This window comes from Megascapheus bottae, chromosome 8 (assembly GCF_031878675.1).
Source record: "Megascapheus bottae isolate mThoBot1 chromosome 8, mThoBot2.hap1, whole genome shotgun sequence".
Classification (NCBI taxonomy): Eukaryota; Metazoa; Chordata; class Mammalia; order Rodentia; family Geomyidae; genus Megascapheus; species Megascapheus bottae.
The window spans coordinates 40,024,506-40,044,692 of NC_143516.1; the positions used below are offsets into that span (position 1 = coordinate 40,024,506).

At 37.6% G+C, this 20,187-nt stretch overlaps 1 protein-coding gene across 2 annotated transcripts in view; it reads right to left on the minus strand.

The window, feature by feature from the left end:
- Positions 1 to 20,187, minus strand: part of Sobp (sine oculis binding protein homolog) — a 168,224-nt gene that overhangs the window by 114,179 nt on the left and 33,858 nt on the right. For both annotated transcript variants that reach the window (XM_090338333.1, XM_090338332.1), the window contains exon 4: positions 9,056 to 9,207. In XM_090338333.1, the coding sequence (XP_090194459.1) occupies positions 9,056 to 9,207 (152 nt within the window). The remainder of the gene's footprint in view (positions 1 to 9,055; positions 9,208 to 20,187) is intronic.

The following is a 20,187-nucleotide window of genomic DNA, read 5'->3' on the forward strand; positions in this document are numbered from 1 at the left end:
GTACAATTCCACGACTCTCTTCGGAAATGCTAGGACAAAGCTTTTATTCCTTTGGATGTGAACAAAGAATCATATCACCCTAACTACTTTTAGAAGCCACCCCATGAACCTTGGAAGCAAGGAAGCTTGCCTTGGAAAACAGCCAACACTACACAAAGATAGAAAGAGAAATGGCACCACTGCACTATACCTACATATATACTAACTCAGGACCTTGTAAGCCTATAAGAGAAAAAAAATCTTTTATTATTAAACCAGTTTGAGTTGGCCATTCTGTTACTTGCATTAGGAATCTTGATACACTTTGTAAGTAATTATCAAACTACGACTAACTTTCGGGTAACATAAACTTCAAAATAATCCTTCCCAAAGATAGTTCCTTCAAAGACACCGTATCCTTTTCAGCACATTATCTCTCGGAGCTTGAAAAGGCCTATACATGCGATAGGTCTCCCACACAAAAGCTGTGTTCTAAGTGAAGCTTGCTTTTAATGCCAACCTCCCTTCTAGGGATAGGCCCCAATCAAGGGAAAGAAATCACTGTTGAAATATTTAACCAACAATGTCCTCCTTAGTTCCTTTCTTCTCATCCCATAACCTCCTACGAAAGAGGGAGAGAGAGGGAGTGGGGGGGAGGGAGGCACTAAACTGGTTCACCACACCTTTGCTACTAAGAAAATTTTTCATAACTACTAATGAATAATTCAGAAAATGAGATATTTTTACTTTTCTATTACCAGACACACATAACTTTGATGGGAATTCTGTCATCGTCCTTACTGTCCCAAAATACTTTATATATAGCATCTTAAATGTTTTACTCCCTTAAAGTTAGTCCAATAAACAATAAATACCATGTAATTTCACCACTTTGCATCACAATCCCAGTAGCTCCCATCACCTTGTAATAAAAGCCAGACGACTGCCTTTCTAGCCTCCAAGATTGAGCACTGTTCAGAGCCTCATGCTCACATGGCTTGCTTATTTAGCTGGTGCACTAATGCTGGAGTCATGTCTTCAGTCCTACTTTTTGCTAATGATTTTGGAGACAGAGTCTTATGGACTTTTCTGTCTGGGATGGCTTCTAAACATGATCCTCTAGATCACAGGTTCCTGAGTGGCTAGGATTACAGTTGTAAATCCATCCTACATGGTTTTCTTTTTAAAGCATGGCTAAAAACAGAGAGGAAAGAGGCATTTATCTTCTATCAGGCAAATTTATCTCATCTTTCATACCAACAGTGCAATATACAGGGGCTCACAGGCAGTATCAATGCCTTCAAAGAGTCTTAGAAAAGAAAATTCACATGCAGTTATTAAATCACTCACCACATTTTAAACACACATTATCCTATCAAAATGGGACTTTGTGAAAGGGCGATAATGATCAAGATACATTGTACTCATAAACTGACATGCTGAAGTGAAATCCCTTTGAGCAGCTACTTTAAAATTTTAAAGTTGGAGTATGAGATAAGATACCATTCATTGGATCCGTACAGAAATCATCATGTTATCACAAAGTATTTGGCAAGAGGCCTGTTTAGAAGATTTTTACTGCCGTACTCCATACCCACCAAGTCCCCAAAATATGCTTATTGCAGTAGAATCTAGCTCTCAAAGCTAATTAGCTAATTAAGAAATTTCAACATTAAGAAATTAAAATAAATAGATAATTTTAATATTTTAAAGAAAAAAGATAACTTTGCAGGATAAAATTTGAAGCGAAATCTCTCATTTATATCACAGATTCTACTATTTCTGTGGGAGAATAATCATTTCAAAGTAAAGGCAGTTGTTTTTCTACAATTAAAAGTGGCTAAATACTTTTAAACACATTCTAACATATTGATGAAGGAATTTTCCTATCTCCAAATCTCTCTCATAAATCACTATAATGTTTCCAAAGTACATTTGGAAGTAAAAAATTCATATCTACTAACTATACTTCCTCTATTTGAAGATGAATTAAGCAAAAATACATTAATATCTGAATTTTTAATAGAGTGGTTAACCCTTACCATAGAAAACTAATGAGGAATATTTTACAATGGAAGCATTAATCAGAGCTCTACAACCCTATGTAATTTGACATTTTAAGGACTTAATAACTAGTGGATTTAATTCCCTTATTCTCTTATTTTCTTTTCAGCATGAGATGACTTGCAAGGGTATCATACATTAGGATAAATGTAATCCTTGAAAGAAACCCTGTTTTGAATAACCTGCCATGGCTTAAAAATACTCCCCACAGAAGTATCACTACTAAGACCATATTACCCTTTGGGCCAAACTCAGTCTTCAAACATTAAGCAAGTATCAACATAGACTTGGTGAGTCTCAGAACCTGAACCTCACCAACCCTCTGTTAGCAATGAGATAATACAAATTCTGGGAGGTTGTGATTACAGGCTATACACTTCCATCCCCAGCCATTGATTATCTCTATCTTTGTTAAAGACTACAGGATTTTCATTTAACTAGAGTGCTCAGTAAATTGCAGCAGAGTCCAGGCATCTTTTATGGATTCATTAAATGATTGATCTGTCTTCTTGGGCTTGAAGCTGTGCCCAGTACTGGCCCAAAGCCTATGTTTACAGAGAATGCAACAGACTGATGCTTGTAACTCCAAAGCCAGTCTGTCAGCAAACATTAGACTCCACTGTGTGCATAGCCACCTTACAAGTAAATTGTAACAGAGGGAATTTCTGGAATCTACAAGCTACTGAGGCAGAAATTCAGCGGTCCTCTACAGCAAGGTTTTCTTTCTTCCACCCTAATCTGTGACAATATGAACTAAAAGCAAATACTCCAAGGAACAAAGAAGTATATATGGCCTCTCCAGTGGATACTTTTGCTTATGTGTGCAAAAGCTATCCAGAGGTGTTGAAAAAGAGGAAAACTGAAAATTAATGGCAGGCATGCTTATAGCCTACATATGGCACTCTTGAGTGCACTAGGTTTTGGAACCAGACATCTCAAACGTGTATGAGAGAGATTTTGGATTCAATCTATTATCTCAAAAATATGTCAAGGCAGCACCTGCCCTCTAATGCATGCACTTATTTGGATATTCAACATTTTAAACACAGCTTGAATTAACAGAATTTAACTCATCACTCCCAGAAAAATGCATAATCATTTTTTTTGTTGTTTTTCTGGACAGTTCATCCAGAACTCCTAAAACCCTCTCCCTCTTCTGGTTCTTAATAAGGTCTCGTGATGCCTTCCTTTTTAAGTCAGGCACAAGAGTAACTGTACAGAAAACAGCCTATCCTGAGAGAAGCATATCAAAACAATCCTTAAGATAATTCTTTCAATGCTACTCTTCATACTGAACAATGTTAGTGGCAAGGTGAGAAATTTGGCAATGCAAGTGACAGAATCAATAAGGAAGAACATACGACTCAAATAAATAGAGCCCTTCCCAATCATTTGTTTACTGAACTGCCGGGTGCCTAAACAGACAGTTAGACTATAGACCCCAAACACGAACATTCATCACTCTGTAGAAGCAGCAGTCACCAGGACACAGTGTCGCTGATGCAATCTGACACTGTGGTTAATGTTAAAAGGGAGCGTGCCTCTGAGATGGATTGGATAATTACCAGCAGTTCAAATGAGAAAAACTTGATTTAAGTGAAGAGCATTAGCTATCACCAGGATGCCTAGAGATTTACCATGTCTGAAATTAACATTCCTATGTACTGATCCCCAAATGAGCGGATTCAGATCAATAAAAGTTTCCCTATTTTATTTCCACTCATTGGAAAGAAATCTTGGCCACACACTGGAACTTGCAGGTAATCAGATTTCTGATCATTTTTCCCCTTTTAATTTAAAATATCTAATATTAAAATATCTAATATCTAAAATTAACATACATTCTGGGTAACAGATTAGAATTACCTCTCTTTTCCCACACACACATACTTGTACAATTTTCCCAATATAGTCCATTAAAAAACCAGAAATGTCTGCTGTTTCTTTTAGTACAAACCCACCTGTCCCATTCTGTTCGTGTTCCAGGTAAGCTCTTAGATTGGTATTCTTCAAGTGGTATTCAAGTGTTTGTAGAAATATGAAGGTCTCATACCCTCAAGTCTGATGGCTTCCCTCATACTGAGTTCCACCCTCTTGCAGAAGTGTAGCCCTCGCTGGCTTTCCCCAAGAATCTGTGCTTTATACTTGAAGCTGACCTACATGTTACTTCACCAGTCAGAACTTTCCTTTACCTTCCCCATTCCTAGTGCATTTCCCAGAGCTAACATTTCCCCTCCTCTGCTATTGCTTTCCACAGAGCCTCATTTATAGAAGCCCAATAATATTCCATTCCATATTTCAAAATATGAGATAACAAGAAAACAATTTGATTTGTTGTTCTTTTCCCAGAACTTCCTAAGAACACCTTTGTGTGCCCCATCTGAAGGGGAACTCAGCCAGTGACCTGCAAACTAAAGCCCTGTCATAAGGAGCCCACATCATATGCAAAGCCTTGGGCAGGCCTATAGCACAATTCCAACAGACCCTGCCGAGCTAAGGCCACCATCCTGTAGGCCAAGGTGTAGGTAGACAGACCCACCAGGCTTCCTGGCACCCAATAAAAGCAAGAAGAACCCTAGGCCCACTGGCCTCATTTACTTTTGTACCAAGAATATGTATAAGCAACTAACAAAGCAAGCCTGCAGCCTGAGCTTCAGGCCATCAGAAGACATTTTTTGCAAGTAATTTCTTAATGTCCTTCTCAAAACCTTCATGAATGAGAGCTATTTTGTAAATTAAATCTTACAAGTATTCAAAGGGAAAAAAAGTAACTGGACTAACATGCCAATTGTTACACTTTTTTTCTGTACCACTAGGTTCTATAATTAAGTTTAAGACCAAAAATCTTTCCTAGGATATATTCAAGTTTAATAAAAAGATAAATAGTCTATGTTTAAATAAAATATAACTCCAAATAATATGATAATACATACTAATTAGCAATGGGATCTTCCAAAAGAGATCTCTTAATAAAGGACTGCTGTTTCCAGGATATAATTGGACAGAAAAAGAAATGCTTATTATAACACATTTCCCTCTTGAATATTTGTGGTTATTACAATTATTTGGAAGGCATCCTTTGCAAACATTGTTTCTGTCTATATAATCTTTCTTTTATGAGCATTCATATCCACATCTGTGTATATTCCTATAAGGAGCTTCCACATGGTCCAATGGGAATAGCGATGTTGTAATACTGAAGATGTATTTCTATTTACTATGGGAAAACTAGAATGAGGAAGCAAAATGTTGATGCTCCTAGGAACTTGTTTATTGCTAAGTAATTAGTGTTATTCATCTTTAAAACATTATAAACTTTAGATATGAGCAAAGAAAGCAATCATCATTTTCCTTGCTTATGTTGGTGATTTTACCTGTTTGGGTTCTGGATATAAGTTTAGACAACAGGATATTTCCCATGCAAAGGAAGAAAATCAAATAGAGTCTAGGCGGAAATGAACATTTGTGGAATTCTTTGTTACACTCATTATAGAGAGGTAATAGTTGCACCTCTACTGTGCAAAGTAAAACTAGTATCAAAAGATTGGGTAGCTTCTGCTTCTCTTGCAAAACACCTAAGACTTTGCAACTTTCTAATTCCTAGTAAGGCTACTCAGTGTGCTAACTGTGTTCTTAATCCTTCTGTACCTCAAAAAAGCAAGTCCTGAAAGGTCTCAAAAAAGGCCTGAGAAAAGAGAAAGGCCCCTAAAATCCTCAGGTGTCTCAAATAATGAGATTGGCATCCTATTGTTCATCCAATGCCCATATTCTTCATAAGCTTTCCCCCTCCACAGACACTGGGTCAAAGCTTTTAAGCCAGCAAGTGAGTCTTATGGCAATCAGAATTCTACCAATTATATTATGCAGTAGCACTATACGGTTCCGAGAGCCAGCATCCTGAAGTGCATGTAAACTTGCAGTTACTTAGATTCCTTGTGAATACAGCTGTGACGTACAGGACTCTCCCAGCAGTTTTCAGCAGAATCAGTTTGCAGAATTCCTATATATATACCTGTAGCAATCTAAATGACTCTTAAGTGAAAATCTAAATTCAGTTTATGAACTATATCTTAATGCCATAAAGGGGTGACCTGGCTTCCACTGATCGCACCTTACTTCATAGTGCCAGCGTTTGTGAGCGACATGACATCTTCAACCTATTCCATTCAACAGAAGAAAGACCACAGAAAAATGAAATTTGAAGAGCTCATTTTAATGGACCTTCATTTTGAGAGTTGGACTATTTTTGTCCTTTTTTGTTTGTTTGTTTGTTTGCAGCAAAGCAATGCCTGACTCTCTATCCAAGCCTCTGTGACGGGAAAGTGCAGGACCACATACACAGCTATTCCATGTACATTCACAAATGCAGGTGTTGTTCAGACACAAAACAGAGGTCCTAATTAGCTACTTTTTCTGCTAGGATTTTCCTTTGTAAAGTTATGCATGCAATTTGAGTTCAACTTAAGAGACCATTTTTTAGATCCCAGCATGCTACCTAGTGACAAATGGGCTGTCATTATAAGCATAATCTGCAGCATAGTTAATTTTACATGTTTTTAAAAGTTGATACAATATCTGAAATAAAATTCTACCCTGCACAGGTACCACTTACTCTATTATCTATCTGGTTTCAATATTTAAAAGTACAGAATTCAAGTAGGAAAAAAACACTTCTTATGTAGAAGAGTGTTTCCTTTTTTCCAAGATTAAGACCACATCTATAATGATGAGGACTAAGGACTTTGTTAAATGATACAAGAAGAGAAGTAGTATTTGCTATTGTCTTCAGTGGGAAACACTTTGGAGCTTATTACTTCAGTGCTTAGAAATGGCAGAGTAGAGGTTGATCTAATATAGGCCATTAAGAAATCTAAGCCCTAAATGAAATGACCACAAAATACTATCAATTAACAGAAATGCAGCAGCTGTACATGTTTATTGTAATACAATGTAAGATAGCAAGATAGCACTCATAAAATTAAAAAATAAAAGAATCCAGCAGGTGATATGACAAGTTTATTTCTGTTTGAAAAGAAAATGAACATAGCATGGCAAAGTGCCGGAAGATGACAGAGAAGACAGCTATTGTATGTGCACTAATAGGCAACAGAAAAGCAGGCAGCCACCAGCTTGACAGAAGACATTTGAAACTCCTAGGCTTTGCAAAAAACTAGAAACCTACCCTAGTAGCTTCTGGCAGAAAGTAAAATTCAATGGCCCTCCTCTCACTGTGATTTTACTATTGTAAGTACTTCAAATACTATTTCTTAACTTGGCTCCGAGTTGTCCATTTTTCAAAAATATATACTATGGAAGTTTAAATTCAGTTTAACCTTAAACTTTATACTGATATTTTTAAGCCTACACATCATATAGTAGTTTAGACTGTCTTTCCAAATAATATAAAGTGTCTTTCTTCAAAAGCTTACTACAAAGTAAAATCATTTTGCAAATTGTAATATGTACTGACAGGGTTGTGACAAATGCATCTTGCTTGATTTTATTCACTACAGGCAGCCCATCAAGATTCAGACCCTTAACCCTTCAGTATTATAGAAAGACAAAAAGCCCTGTTCTAAAGCCATCTTCTGCGATGGAATGCAAACTATTTTGTTGTGGTAAGGAGGGCTTTGAAAAAGAAAGCTCTAGACTCACTCCTAGCATTGTTAGTCCTGTGCTCCACATTCAAAATGGAAGCCTCAGGGTCTTGGAGATCATTTTAATCCCCTCATATTAAAACAAAACGTGCCTCCTGTGTGTCACTCTTCCCACCCTCTCCCCAGCCTCACTGGGCCCTCCTGAGGGAAAGTGAACTATTGACTGTCCTCAAAGAATTCCAGAAACAATTTCCTTACTTGCCTCCCTGTTCCAGTGAAGATTATGAACCTAATGCTTTGAGACTGCTACTAAAATTCCACCCCACTGAATTCTACAGCCTAATTTTTTTGGCATTATAGTTTTTGGCAGGATGAATGTGACCCAAATTTGCAGGAAATAATTGACTGCAACAGTGCTTCTTACAAAGTAGCGAGCCCATGATTAGCATTTTCAGGACTGCAAAAATTAGACTTTAAAATATAATAAGTGTTTACTTCATGAAAAGACACATTTGGATCTTGTATTATTGGGATGGAAATATTCAGCAAAATGTGCATGGATTTTTGAATTAAGGGTGTTTTATAGATCAATGAAATGTAATCAAGGACTAGCAATTTCCTTTAGGAATTAGGTGGCAGAATGCTATAGCAGTTGTTTGAGACCTCAAAATTTAGGGATGTATTGTGTGTACATGTGTATGTACGTTTGTGCATGTATGTGACTGAAAAACATCATACATCCATCATTCATCAATGGTGATTAATACTATTCAAAAAAGGACATTTTCAGACTTTGGCTAACTTAATACAAAAGAAAACAATTCTATAAGTATGGCTGTTCCTGTGTTTACCCACCAAGCTTCTCACAAACACCCAGCCCTGTAGTATTGGTTGGTTGACATCTTTATCATGTCCCCATCACTCAAGTTTTTCTTTTTCTAATTTGGCATTTCTCTGAACTAAAATCTGTGAGGTAGGCTTTGGAAAGAGCATCAGCAGTATTCCCACTGAGAACAAGAATTACACATAAGGGAATAAAGCCTTCTAACCAGGCTTCTACTGCTGATTTCTTGTCTCTTACAAGACATAGCTCCCATTTCTCTGCCATGAGCTCTTTCTTGAGTGTGCCCACTCCTGCTTGGAAAGGCACAGATTGGGACATAGCTGGGATCCTGGTGTCCTCCTCAGATTCACTCACCCTCTCAGAATTCAAACACAAGCCGAGAGAAACAGAAGAACAGGCTACTCGTTAGAAAGGGATTCCTTGCTTCCAAAAGGTTACGCATGACAGAGGAGGAGAACCGACAGAACAAGAGGACAAAGGCACACGTGAAAGGGCGCAGCATCTCAGGCTAGCGGCTACAAGGCGCATGCGCACGCGGCGGGCGGCCACTTGGCCTCTAAGGTGGGCTTACCTTGTTCCTCTTGAAGTAGGCTCGCCGGCAGGCCGCAAAGCACTTCTCACTGCAGAAGCTTTTCACCTCGCTCCCCATACTCAGGGAATAGCGCTTGATTCCCACTTTCTGGCACCAGGCACACATTATCTGTACATTTGACACATCATCTTCTATAATAAAAGTATAAGAAAAATGTTCATATCAGAAGCAAACATTCCCTTGAAACTTAGACACACCCTGAACCTCAGAGCTCCCAGGGTCTGATTGAAGTTTCCAGACCTCACCATTTTCTAGCCAAAATGGATAACCAGCTCTCTGGGTTAAGAGGGGCTGGAGGAGGCCAGGTACTTTTCAAAATTTGTTTCCGTCCTTTTTTCTTACTCTTTCCTTTCTTTTTTCCTTCCTTTTTTCCTTCCTTCCCTCCCTCATTTATTTATTTGGTTCCTAAGATTAAAAAAAAAAAAACAACTTTTAACTTGTAAAACAGAGTTTGACTATAAAGATACAAGTGCTCTTAGGATGTCTCCAACTAGCCAGACTAATCTAGTCCCAGAATAAAACAATGCAACGTGCAAAATAAATGGTCCCTTTCTTCAAAGGTCCTTATGAATATCTACCAGATCTGCACCAGGTGGGACCATCTCTAGAGCACCAACCTACAAATGCGTGAATCTTGACAGCTGGCTGGCCTCCACTGTCCCATGTTCCCCAGTACTGTATAGTGCCAGAGAAGCTGTTTACTTTTACAATGTGATGATTCCCAAGACAAGTGTTTAGACTGAGAAAGAAATCAGTGAATGGCTGGACTCTAGTAGTGGAAAAGGAGCCTGGCTTCCTGAGCAGTCTCCTTTGAAGCAGCCTTCCAATGTTGGTGTCCACAAGGAGAACAGGCCTGATTTCAATTCTCTAGCATATAATGTGGTTCCTAATCCCTGGGTGGAGGGATAGTCATGAGAATGAGAGCGTCACATCACTCTCAGCCAGACTGAGAGATCCTCCCAGCTCCTGCAGAGCTGGTTACCCATGAGGAATGGTGTGCAAAGTGATTTTAGATGGTAAGATAATATTTCTAATTTTTAAAGTGCTGCATTTCATTTCCTCTCTGTGAGATGAAAACAAATTTAGCAGGCACAATGATATCATCCTCATGCCCATAATATCATACTCATTACTATTTAAAACAAAAGTCGGTTTTCAAAGAAAGTCAGTTAATAAAATGCATTGAGTAAATCATGGTGCAGGCAGTAAGGAGTTATGACAAAATTGGGATGGTAATATTTAAATGTCTCAAGTTAGGGAAACATTGGCCTCCTTTAGGAAAAAGAAGCATTTTCTTGCTGCCTTCTAGGGACTTGTGTTGTATCCTGAGTGTTCTCTATCCTCCCAACTGAGGGAGTGTGTGTGTGTGTGTGTGTGTGTGCGTGTTTATTAGTCACAGACTTTCTTCCTTTACAGATTTTTTGCACTAATCCAGATTCATGCTCCAGACATGAATAGTAATCACAAAATCCCCAACAAGCTCTGATTTAGTGTTGTCTGATTTCTGAATAAAATTCTCCAAAGACTAATTGCTAAGCAAAGCCTGGTCCATGAGTTGTTGACATATTCATGGTTCATAGAGTCTGTCATGCAATCACTCCATTCCCAGGGAAAAGATTTGGTTTGAGGCAGTGTGGTCATCAGCCTGCAAAATTAGAAGCAAACTAATTTGTAATGCAGTGATATGGCTCTTTCTCCCTGAGTAGCACCACACAAAACTATATGCAGTGTTTTCTTTACCTTCATGGAATACATACTGTCATTTTTAAATGTTCTTTCCTATTTCACAAATTACATATTTTGATCTATTATCTAATAATAGGGGTAAAATGATCTTCGACATTAGGCATTTTTATGATATAACTTCCTCTAAACAAAATCATGATAGGAATGCAAATATAAAGCAATTAATGTGATAATAACTGTTATAATCAAATAAAGCTTTTCTTTGTATTTTATATAGTTTCAGTGTGGTACCTGTAGATATTTTACATGGTATGAAAAATTGCCAAGCTCTAAAACTCTGCCTTAGAGTATGATGGAGTTTTCTTAAAACACATTACAAACAACACAGTTTAAAATAATTGTCTCTCATTACTAAACTAATTAACCCTAACAGCTTCTATTATTTGCCTTAAAATCTTAAATTCCTAGGGGAAAAAAAAGATGACATAGTAAAATTCTCCCAAGTGATCCAGTGGCAGCAACCTTGATTCTGGTGAAATCTGTAATGAAAAACAAATTATGGGGAAAATCATTTGTTTTGCAGCTTAGTAAGGCCCCCCTTCCCAAGGGACCACGGACAACCTGTATTCTCCCCGTCAATTCTTCCTTTAGAGTCTGGTTTGGGAAACAAAATATGAGATTTTTCTGGTCCTAGATGGTTTGCCTATGAAAGACTAAAACTGAGATGAGAAAGCAAAGCTCTTAGAAGGCCTGAGAGTAAATCCTTGGGCCAAAGGGCAGCTCCCAGTTTCTCAAGCTCTATGCCACTATCTTCTTAAAGAGATGCAAGGGTACTTTGTTACAACACTCCTAACAAGTAAACAGAACAAATGAATAAAAAAAGTAGAATTTTAAAACACAATCATCATATAAATCATTCTTACTGAAAAGTAACAATATGAAAAGATGAAGCAAAGGAATTGTGCACTTTAGTATCTGGTTGGTAAAAAAAATTCTTATGACAGCATAAATCAGCATTTTCATCCATTTTTTTCATAAAATTCTGTTTTATACAGATAAGCACTTTAGAAAGCTACATTACATTTCTCCTTTTCTGCCATCAAACTTATCAACAGCTAATGTCCCCCCTCCCTAAAAAAAAAAACCAAGTTGATAAATGGCTTATTTCAAGAAAGAATTTTCAGATATTGCATGTATTCTGATTTCATGTCATTTACATTAATATTATACTTAAGATACTAGAAGATAATTGTGACCATCTAAACTTTTTTAGATGCTCAAAATTCTGTCAGCCACCAGAGCACAATTCAAATTCTGCCATGGGACAAGGCATGACTGTCTCTAGAAAAATAAACTTTTCATTAGAAATTAAATCCAAAGGAGTAAGTTCAACATCTTCTCTCACTGTTAACTGAAACCTAGTAATAATATGCATGCCTCTTACTGGCAAGATAGAAAACGCTGGCAAATTTAGCTTTTTGAATTTGATGTGCCTTTGAAATTTTTAATGAAAAACCTGATTTACTATCTTATTTTTAGGCTAAAGATCTATGTAATTAGAATCTTGAGCTTAATTCAAGGAAGACTCATAGAACATGGTTTTACATTACATCACCTTAATGGCCACTAGCCTGTATGTTTTTCATATGAGACATTATTAACAACAAAAGAAAAATGTTTATATCATTAAATCACATTCCCAAAGCAATTTATATAATACAATTTCCATATGCCATGATATAAATATGCATCGGTCGAAATATGCATGTTTTAATTAATCATGAAAAGTTTGTACCACCTCTTTAGGATTTAAATCAAGCAGAATACTTAGGGCATTTTGTTTATAATACAATTTTCCAACTACAGAATATTTTTCTATTTTCTATTCCAGAAGGAAAAATGCAGATTAATTACTCTGAGACAAAATCAAAAGTGTATTTATTTATTATAGAGTAGGGATGTATGAGACCAAGAATTGCTGGAATGCCTTGCTGAAGTTGTCTGAGAAATTGCCTTATCTGGTGACTTTTAAAAATAAGGATGGCTATTGGTCAGTGATCTTAGAGCACTTAAATAGCATCTATAAACATACAACTTATTTGACCACAGCCTAAAAATTATTAGGAAAGCTTTAATGGATCTAAGCAATTCAATTCTAAGTTTAAATATAACCTTCATGGGAGTCCAAAACTGAGGGGAAATTCTGAAAGAATTGCTGGTGATATTTATACATTCCAACTTCCTAGAACACGCACATCTAGAACATGTAAAGACCTGAAGCATATTTGAGACAAGTTACAAAATAGTCTCAGGATACTCCTGTATCTTTCCAATGTTATGAAAGGATAAGCTAGGCAGCATTCTGTCACTTGGTTTGTTAGAACAGCTATATGTAACAGAATAAAGGGGCTGGTAAATGGGTCAGTAGTAGGTTTACCTAGCATTCCCTAGTCTCCAGTACTGCAAACAGACCAAAGATAAAATTAACTAGTTAAAATTTGAAGAAAAAAAAAAGCATAAAGACAGGCAAGAAGTTAAGGGATTAAGTTTGCTTCTTTGCAATCTTCCTACAAAGAAAGAAATTCCTTCCTGGAGTAATTCATTTCCAGATATTAAGTCAGTCCAAGTTAGAAATCTCTACAGAAATCTCCAAGATTTTCTGTACAATTCCCTGTGTTCTTGAAGTGAACACACAAGGTGCTCTGGAGTAAAGTTGGCCACTGAACCCAAAGGAAAATCATCATAGACGGCCATCATTCAGTAATTAGTGAATGATACATCCTTGTCATTCACTATCATTTAACCTTAATCACACTCAGACAGGTGCTAATGTTACCCCCAGAGTGCAAGTGGGAAAGTGAGTTTAGAAGCAATATGCTCCAACTCAGTGAGGTCAAACCATGTCTAGCTATCTAACTCCAGAACCAAGCTCTTGGCCCCTGAGTCTTAGAGACAAGGACCTTCTAAGTATGTGAGCTTACATTCCAGCCACAGAATTTCCCTGAGAAAGGCAAAAAGCCATCACAGATTTTGCTATTTACAATGCATCCTACGTAGTAACATGCCAGTAGAACCAGGAAATTGAATAAAAAAGGTCAATATGCCTTTGACAAGACAATTCAAGTATTATTTACAGTTAATTGACTTAAAAAAATACTAAGTTAGGGGCCTAGTGGTAAAGTGCTTGCCTAGCATGCATGAAGACCCCGGTTCAGTTCCTCGGTATCACATATATAGAAAAAACCAGAAGTGGTGCTGAGGCTCAAATGGTAGAGCTCTAGCCTTGAGAAAGCCCAAGGATGGTGCTCAGGCCCTGAGCTCAAGCTCAGGATTGGCAAAACAACAATAATAATCATAATAATCATAATAAGTTAAAGTCCTGTGGTACAAGCCTTAATTCTTTTGACTGTGAAAAGTGGACTTGCTACAAACATCCCACCTGAACTTGCACAAGCCACTGCTACTTAAACATAAAATGATAAAAACAGAATAAATACTATTTGGATCTCAGGAAGCAATTGATATAATCAAAGGCTAGTTTGTTTGTTTTAGTGTGTTTTATTTCTAGAACTAGTATTTGAACTCAGGGCTTTCTACTTGTTAGGTAGGCTGTCTACCTCTGCGTCACACTCTTGACCTTTTTATTATTCATTTATTTGGGCATTGTTATATCTTTGCCAAGCACTGACGTAGGATTGTGATTCTCCTATCCATGCTTCCTGTATAGATGGGATTACAAATCCATACCACTATAGCAGATTTATTAGTTAGGATGGGGTGTCTAGCAAAAATTAGGTAATAGCTTTAAAATCATTCATTATCCTCCTGAGTACCTGAAATTACAGGTATGTGCCACTGCACACCTGTCTTCTCGTCTATAAGAGGGGGCAAATCACAAGATGAACATGAATAAACTTAGTTTTCTATGTGGATGAAGTAGGAAACCACCTACATTACTATCCCTCAATTGCTCACTAAGATTAAATTTTACCATGAGGGGATCATTTTCTTTGTGCGTGCGTGTGTGCGTGCGTGTGTGCGTGTGTGTGTGTGTGTGTGTGTGTGTGTGTGTGTGTTTTCGCATGCACACCCAAACACACCAATCTGAAGGCTTGAACCAGGGTCCTGTGTATGGTTGCTGTGTTTTTTGGCTTAAGACTGGTGACACTTTAGCCACAGAATCACTATCAGCTTTGTAGTGGTTAACTAGAGGTAAGAGTCTCACAGACCTTCTTGCCCAGGCTGGCTTTGAACCATGATCCTCAGACCTTAACCTCCTAAGTAGCTAGAATTACAGGCTAGGATTATCCAGCAGTTATTTCTTATATTCCATTAAAAATCCAAATTTTCTGAAAGCTAGTATACTCAAAACATATTCGCAAAATAATTTTTAGTTAGCAAAACTGCTTCTTTCTGAAGAACAAATGTCTGATGAGAAATCTGGGCATAAGAGGCCTCTGATCACTACTGAGCTAATGTCTAGAGTCCAAAGCTCCCTGAGGGCAGCAAATGGAACCAAAGTGGACAATATCTAATTACAAAGCAGAACAACGTTGACAATTCACAATGCCGTTTTTTTGGTGTCAGTTGTAAGACTTGAACTCTGGGCCTGGGCGTTGTCCCTGAGCTCTTCATCTACTCCTTGAGCCACAGTGCCACTTCCAGTTTTTCTGGTGGTTAATGGGAGGTAAGAGTCTCACAGACTTTTTAGTGCCTGGGCTGGCTTTGAACTGTGGTCCTCAGATCTCAGCCTTCTGAGTAGCTTAGAGGCGTGAGCCACCGTGCCCAGCTCAGTGCCATTTCTGAGTGAATATAAAGCAAAACAGACATTGAACAGGGTGGGGAAGAACAACATAAAGCTAGGGATTGCTGGAAAACAAAACGAACAGCAGATATGCTTAGGAAAATCTAAGGGAGGTGACTTTAAAAAGTAAATAAAAAGTGGTACATTTCTTTGCAAACAGAAGGCTATTCCTTGACTGTACGGCTGAGCACAAAGAAATGCAGACAGACATGGGTTAAGGTGAAACATTATTCATTCTGTACTCTTTCTCTTCATATCTTAAAAACCTTTGTCTCATTAATATTGACATTCTAGTTGGGAGATACAGGAAGTCACTCAACAGCTAACACTTCCCGCCTGTATTACAACTGTAGTGAGGATCAAATGGGAGAAGGTTTATACTTTCTGTATCCAAATAAACCTTCCTTAGAATTGCTACCAAGTAGAGTCATAAGATAGGGTAAATATCTGCTGTGTGCAGTCTGGAGAGGCTTGGTGTCTATGCACTTGACTCTTGAACCATGTCTTTCCTATAGGTGACATCTACGGAACAACCATCCTGAATTAGAGGAACAACCTGGGAACTAGTTAGAGCTCCAATTAAAAGTAAAGTAATTATAATTAACAAAACCTTACCGTTATTCTTTTTTTTTAAAAAAAGTACTTAACTCAGATTAATAGTTGACAAGATGTTGCCAAATATATCACTGCACTGCTAGATATTCTGTAATTAATAGAGGGGATTTTTTTGTAATTATTACATTAATGATCCACACACGGGGGGATCTTCCTAAGAAGTTTGCTCTTTCAGGAGTATCAGAGGAGCAACTAAAAATGGCTACCACGTTGGTAACTGAACTATCAAAAATTCTGAAAAGAAAGAATCTGAAATAACAAAATTTTATTGCACTATTTCTCATTAAAAGGATAGATGTAATTAAATGGTAATGATCTGTACAACTACATGAGTTTTGTATTCCCTAAAATATCCCTAATTTTCTATTAAATATAGGCTTCAATTTCAAGCAATTAAGTAACTCACATCCCTCTATATGGTACATATTCTATTCCCAAATAAAATCTAATATCTATACATAAACTAAAAGTTGGTTGCAATAGACCAAAAAATAAGCATTTACTATCCAACATCGAAGAAAAGCAAAACAATTGAAGTATTTGGTTTTCTTTCTTTTTATTTTTGCCAGCCCTGGGGCTTGAACTCAGAGCCTGAGCACTGTCCTTGGGCTGTCTCACGGCTAGCACCCAACCACTTGGGCCACCGTGCCACTTTTGGCTTTTTCTATGTATGTGTTACTGAGGAATCAAACCCAGAGCTTCATACATGCTAGGCAAGCACTCTCTACAAGGCCATACTCCCAGCCAAATCTTTAGGGGTTTTTGTTTTTGTTTTGCCAGTCTTGGTTTGAACTCAGGGCCTGAGCACTGTCCATGGGCTTTCTCAAGGCTAGAGCTCTATCACTTGAGCCAGAGCACCACTTCCAGCTTTTTCTATTTATGTGATACTGAGGAATCAAAACCAGGGATTCATGCTAGGCAAGCACTCTACCACTAAGCCACACTCTCAGCCCCAGGTGGTGCATTTTTATCCAGTAGGTTATACATAGCTAATGAATGTTCCTCAATAGGACAAGACAAGATTAAAGGTGTACTGAGACCTGACACTTCAATGGGAGGGATAAGAATGACTGAAATCTAGTCCTACATCAGAAATCTCCAAAAGCAACATGGGAACATATGTGTCTTATTAAACCTATGTGTTCAGTGACAACCATGTTCAATAGTGTTCAACCCATGCCAAATGAATAATTGGATATATAAATGGATTAACTAATTAATTAGTTTAATTAATTCAGAGGAAAGGGGATGAGGTCCTGACCCTGCAGAATGACAATAGAAATGAAGAAGGCACATTTAACAATGAAACTGAGACAGTTATAAATATGTGAGGATAAAGCTGACCCAGAAAAAATTTGAATTAGTGAGTTCATCTTCCTGTGTTTCTTGACAAAACAGATCAGAGACAAGTTCAGTCAGTTCTTGGAGAAAACTGACTCTGGAATCAAATTTAGTCAAAATGAAGCTTCTTTATAGACACCATCCCTTCCTCACTTGTTTTCCCCAAACACAAACACAGAAGGGAAATAAAAGAATAAACTAAAACTTAAAAGATAGCATGTAGGTTAAACATCCCTAATATAAAAGTCTGAAAATGATCCAAGAACTGAAGTGTGTGTGTGTGTGTGTGTGTGTGTTTTGTGTGTGTGTGTGTGTGTGTGTGTGTGTGTGTATGTATCATGGGGTTTGAACTCTGGGCCTGGGTACAGTCCCTGAGCTTTTTAGCTCAAGGCTAGTGCTCTACCACTTTAGCCACAGCACAGCACCACTTCTGGTTTTCTGGTAGTTAATTGGAAATTAAGAGTCTCATGGACTTTCATGAACTACGATCCTCAGATCTCAGCTTCCTGAGTAGCTAGTATTACAGGTACCCACCACCAGCACCTGGCTTGAAACTTTCTGATAGACAATATGATTTAAAAATTTCCCTGACAGGTCACAATTAAAACTCAAATATTGAGACTGGGAGTTTGACCTCATGGTAGAGTGCTTGCCTAACATACACAAAGACCTGGGTTTGATTCCTCTATGCCACATACATAGAAAAAGCCAGAAGTGGTACTGTGGCTCGAGGTAGAATTCTAGCCTTGAGAAAGCTCAAGGCTAGTACTCAGGCCCTGAGTTCAAGTCCCAGGATTAGCAAAAAAAAAAAAAACCCTCAAATACAATTAAACTATTGTATAAAATTACATCCAGTTTATGAATATATATGTTAAATATAAATGTATTTCATTTCTAGACCCAGACTTCATCCTTAAGATATCTTATTATTTATATGCAAATATAACCAAATCTGGAAAAAAAACCTCTAAAATGTGTTTGGTCATTTCTGAAGAGGGATACTCAATGTGTAATTCTCTTATGAATATTATATTTATCAATATCATAGACTTGGATTCTTTAACATGACACTAGTAGGTACATGTGGCTCTTGCTTCCTGAAACTAATTTGTAGATCTCTGCATAATTGCACAACTAGCCAATGAGCATGGCTCCTTTTTCAAGTCTCCTTGACCACTAGGCCTCTGCTTGTCTTTTCTTTGCTCTAATGAAGCTGTCTTTCTATGCATTCACCCTAACAATCTTGAGAAAGAAGGGGATAGATTAAACTTTAGAATAAGTTCAATGTGCAATATTTCCCAAAGTACATTCCACAAAACACTAATCACATGAGGTATTTAACCGGCTGTAATTTTTTTAAGTCCCATGGCTAACTGGTAAGGAAACACAAGGCTAACCAAAGGTAAACAACAGGCTTGTTCTTGTAGAACATTTTGGTTCCACCTATATATAATGAAGGATCTTTTAAGAGGGAGATAAAATGTTCTATATTTCACACATTTGACCATGAGCATGTCTTTTCATAGGGACTTCCTAAGACTGAACATCTGACGAAGTCTCACTGGGACTCGCTGCTCCACTGCCCTACATTTACACTGAGGTAAAAACACTTCCATATGGGTCATTAATTATCAAGAAGGTTTCTCCTCTTTTGCCCAGAATTGAATCTTCAGTTGCCAGGAACCTCCTTTTTTGTCTGCATTGGCAGAAAGCCACGTGACCAATGCTGGGTACAATGACCAACACTTACTAGTTCACCAGAGTGACCAATAACACCCATGGTCACCAAGCCTCATGGTGTCTTCTACATGCAACAAATACAGAGCTAGACAACCCTTCACTGTAAAATCCTGGAGCAAAATGGCACAAATCAATAAGAAGGCAAAAGATGCATGTAATGCTTCTCTTAACTGACTAAATAAGCCATATTCACTGGATGGTTGTCACAGATAAGAGGTGAAGTAAAAATCTGTCCCTATTCCTGAGCCTTGGATCTGGGCTAAATGATTTAAATGCTCTGGAACAATGATGCTATAATGATGGGTTTACTCACTACTGAACTTCGAACCTTTCATGATTATGGACAGAGAGTCAAGTAAAAAAATAAAAGTATGTCATTAAGTCTATTGTTGCTAGGAAAACAATTCGGAGCCCCTGTCCTGCTTCAAGGGACACCACCTTCAAAGAAGTACAAATGGAAGTATATTAATACTGAAGAGTCAAGCTACTTTGCATAGAATCTTAGAGCAAGGAAGGCATTGTTAAAAGATCCGAGATGAACTGGCTAGAACATGGAGCAAGAGTAAATTCTCATAGTAGCTTATGAGCTACTATGTCTAAATGCCTCCCAAACGTCTGAGCAGATCATGTCTGAAGATACATACACACTCTTCTCCATAATCAGCCCCTTCACCCCATTTTCCATTTAGGTATCAGGAGCATATATTCTACCCAGAAATCTGCTGGCAGAAATCTGTCTGGTATTCTTCCTGTCTCTTTCCTCTTACCTCTCACACTCTGAATAATCATTGGTCTTCTAAAACAATTGTATAATATACTCAATCACTCAATGTTTACCAAGTCTATTTATGTGCCAAGCACTGTTGTAGAAATAGGCATAATTCACTGAGTTTATTGCTCTTTATCCCAGTAAAACCACCAAAAC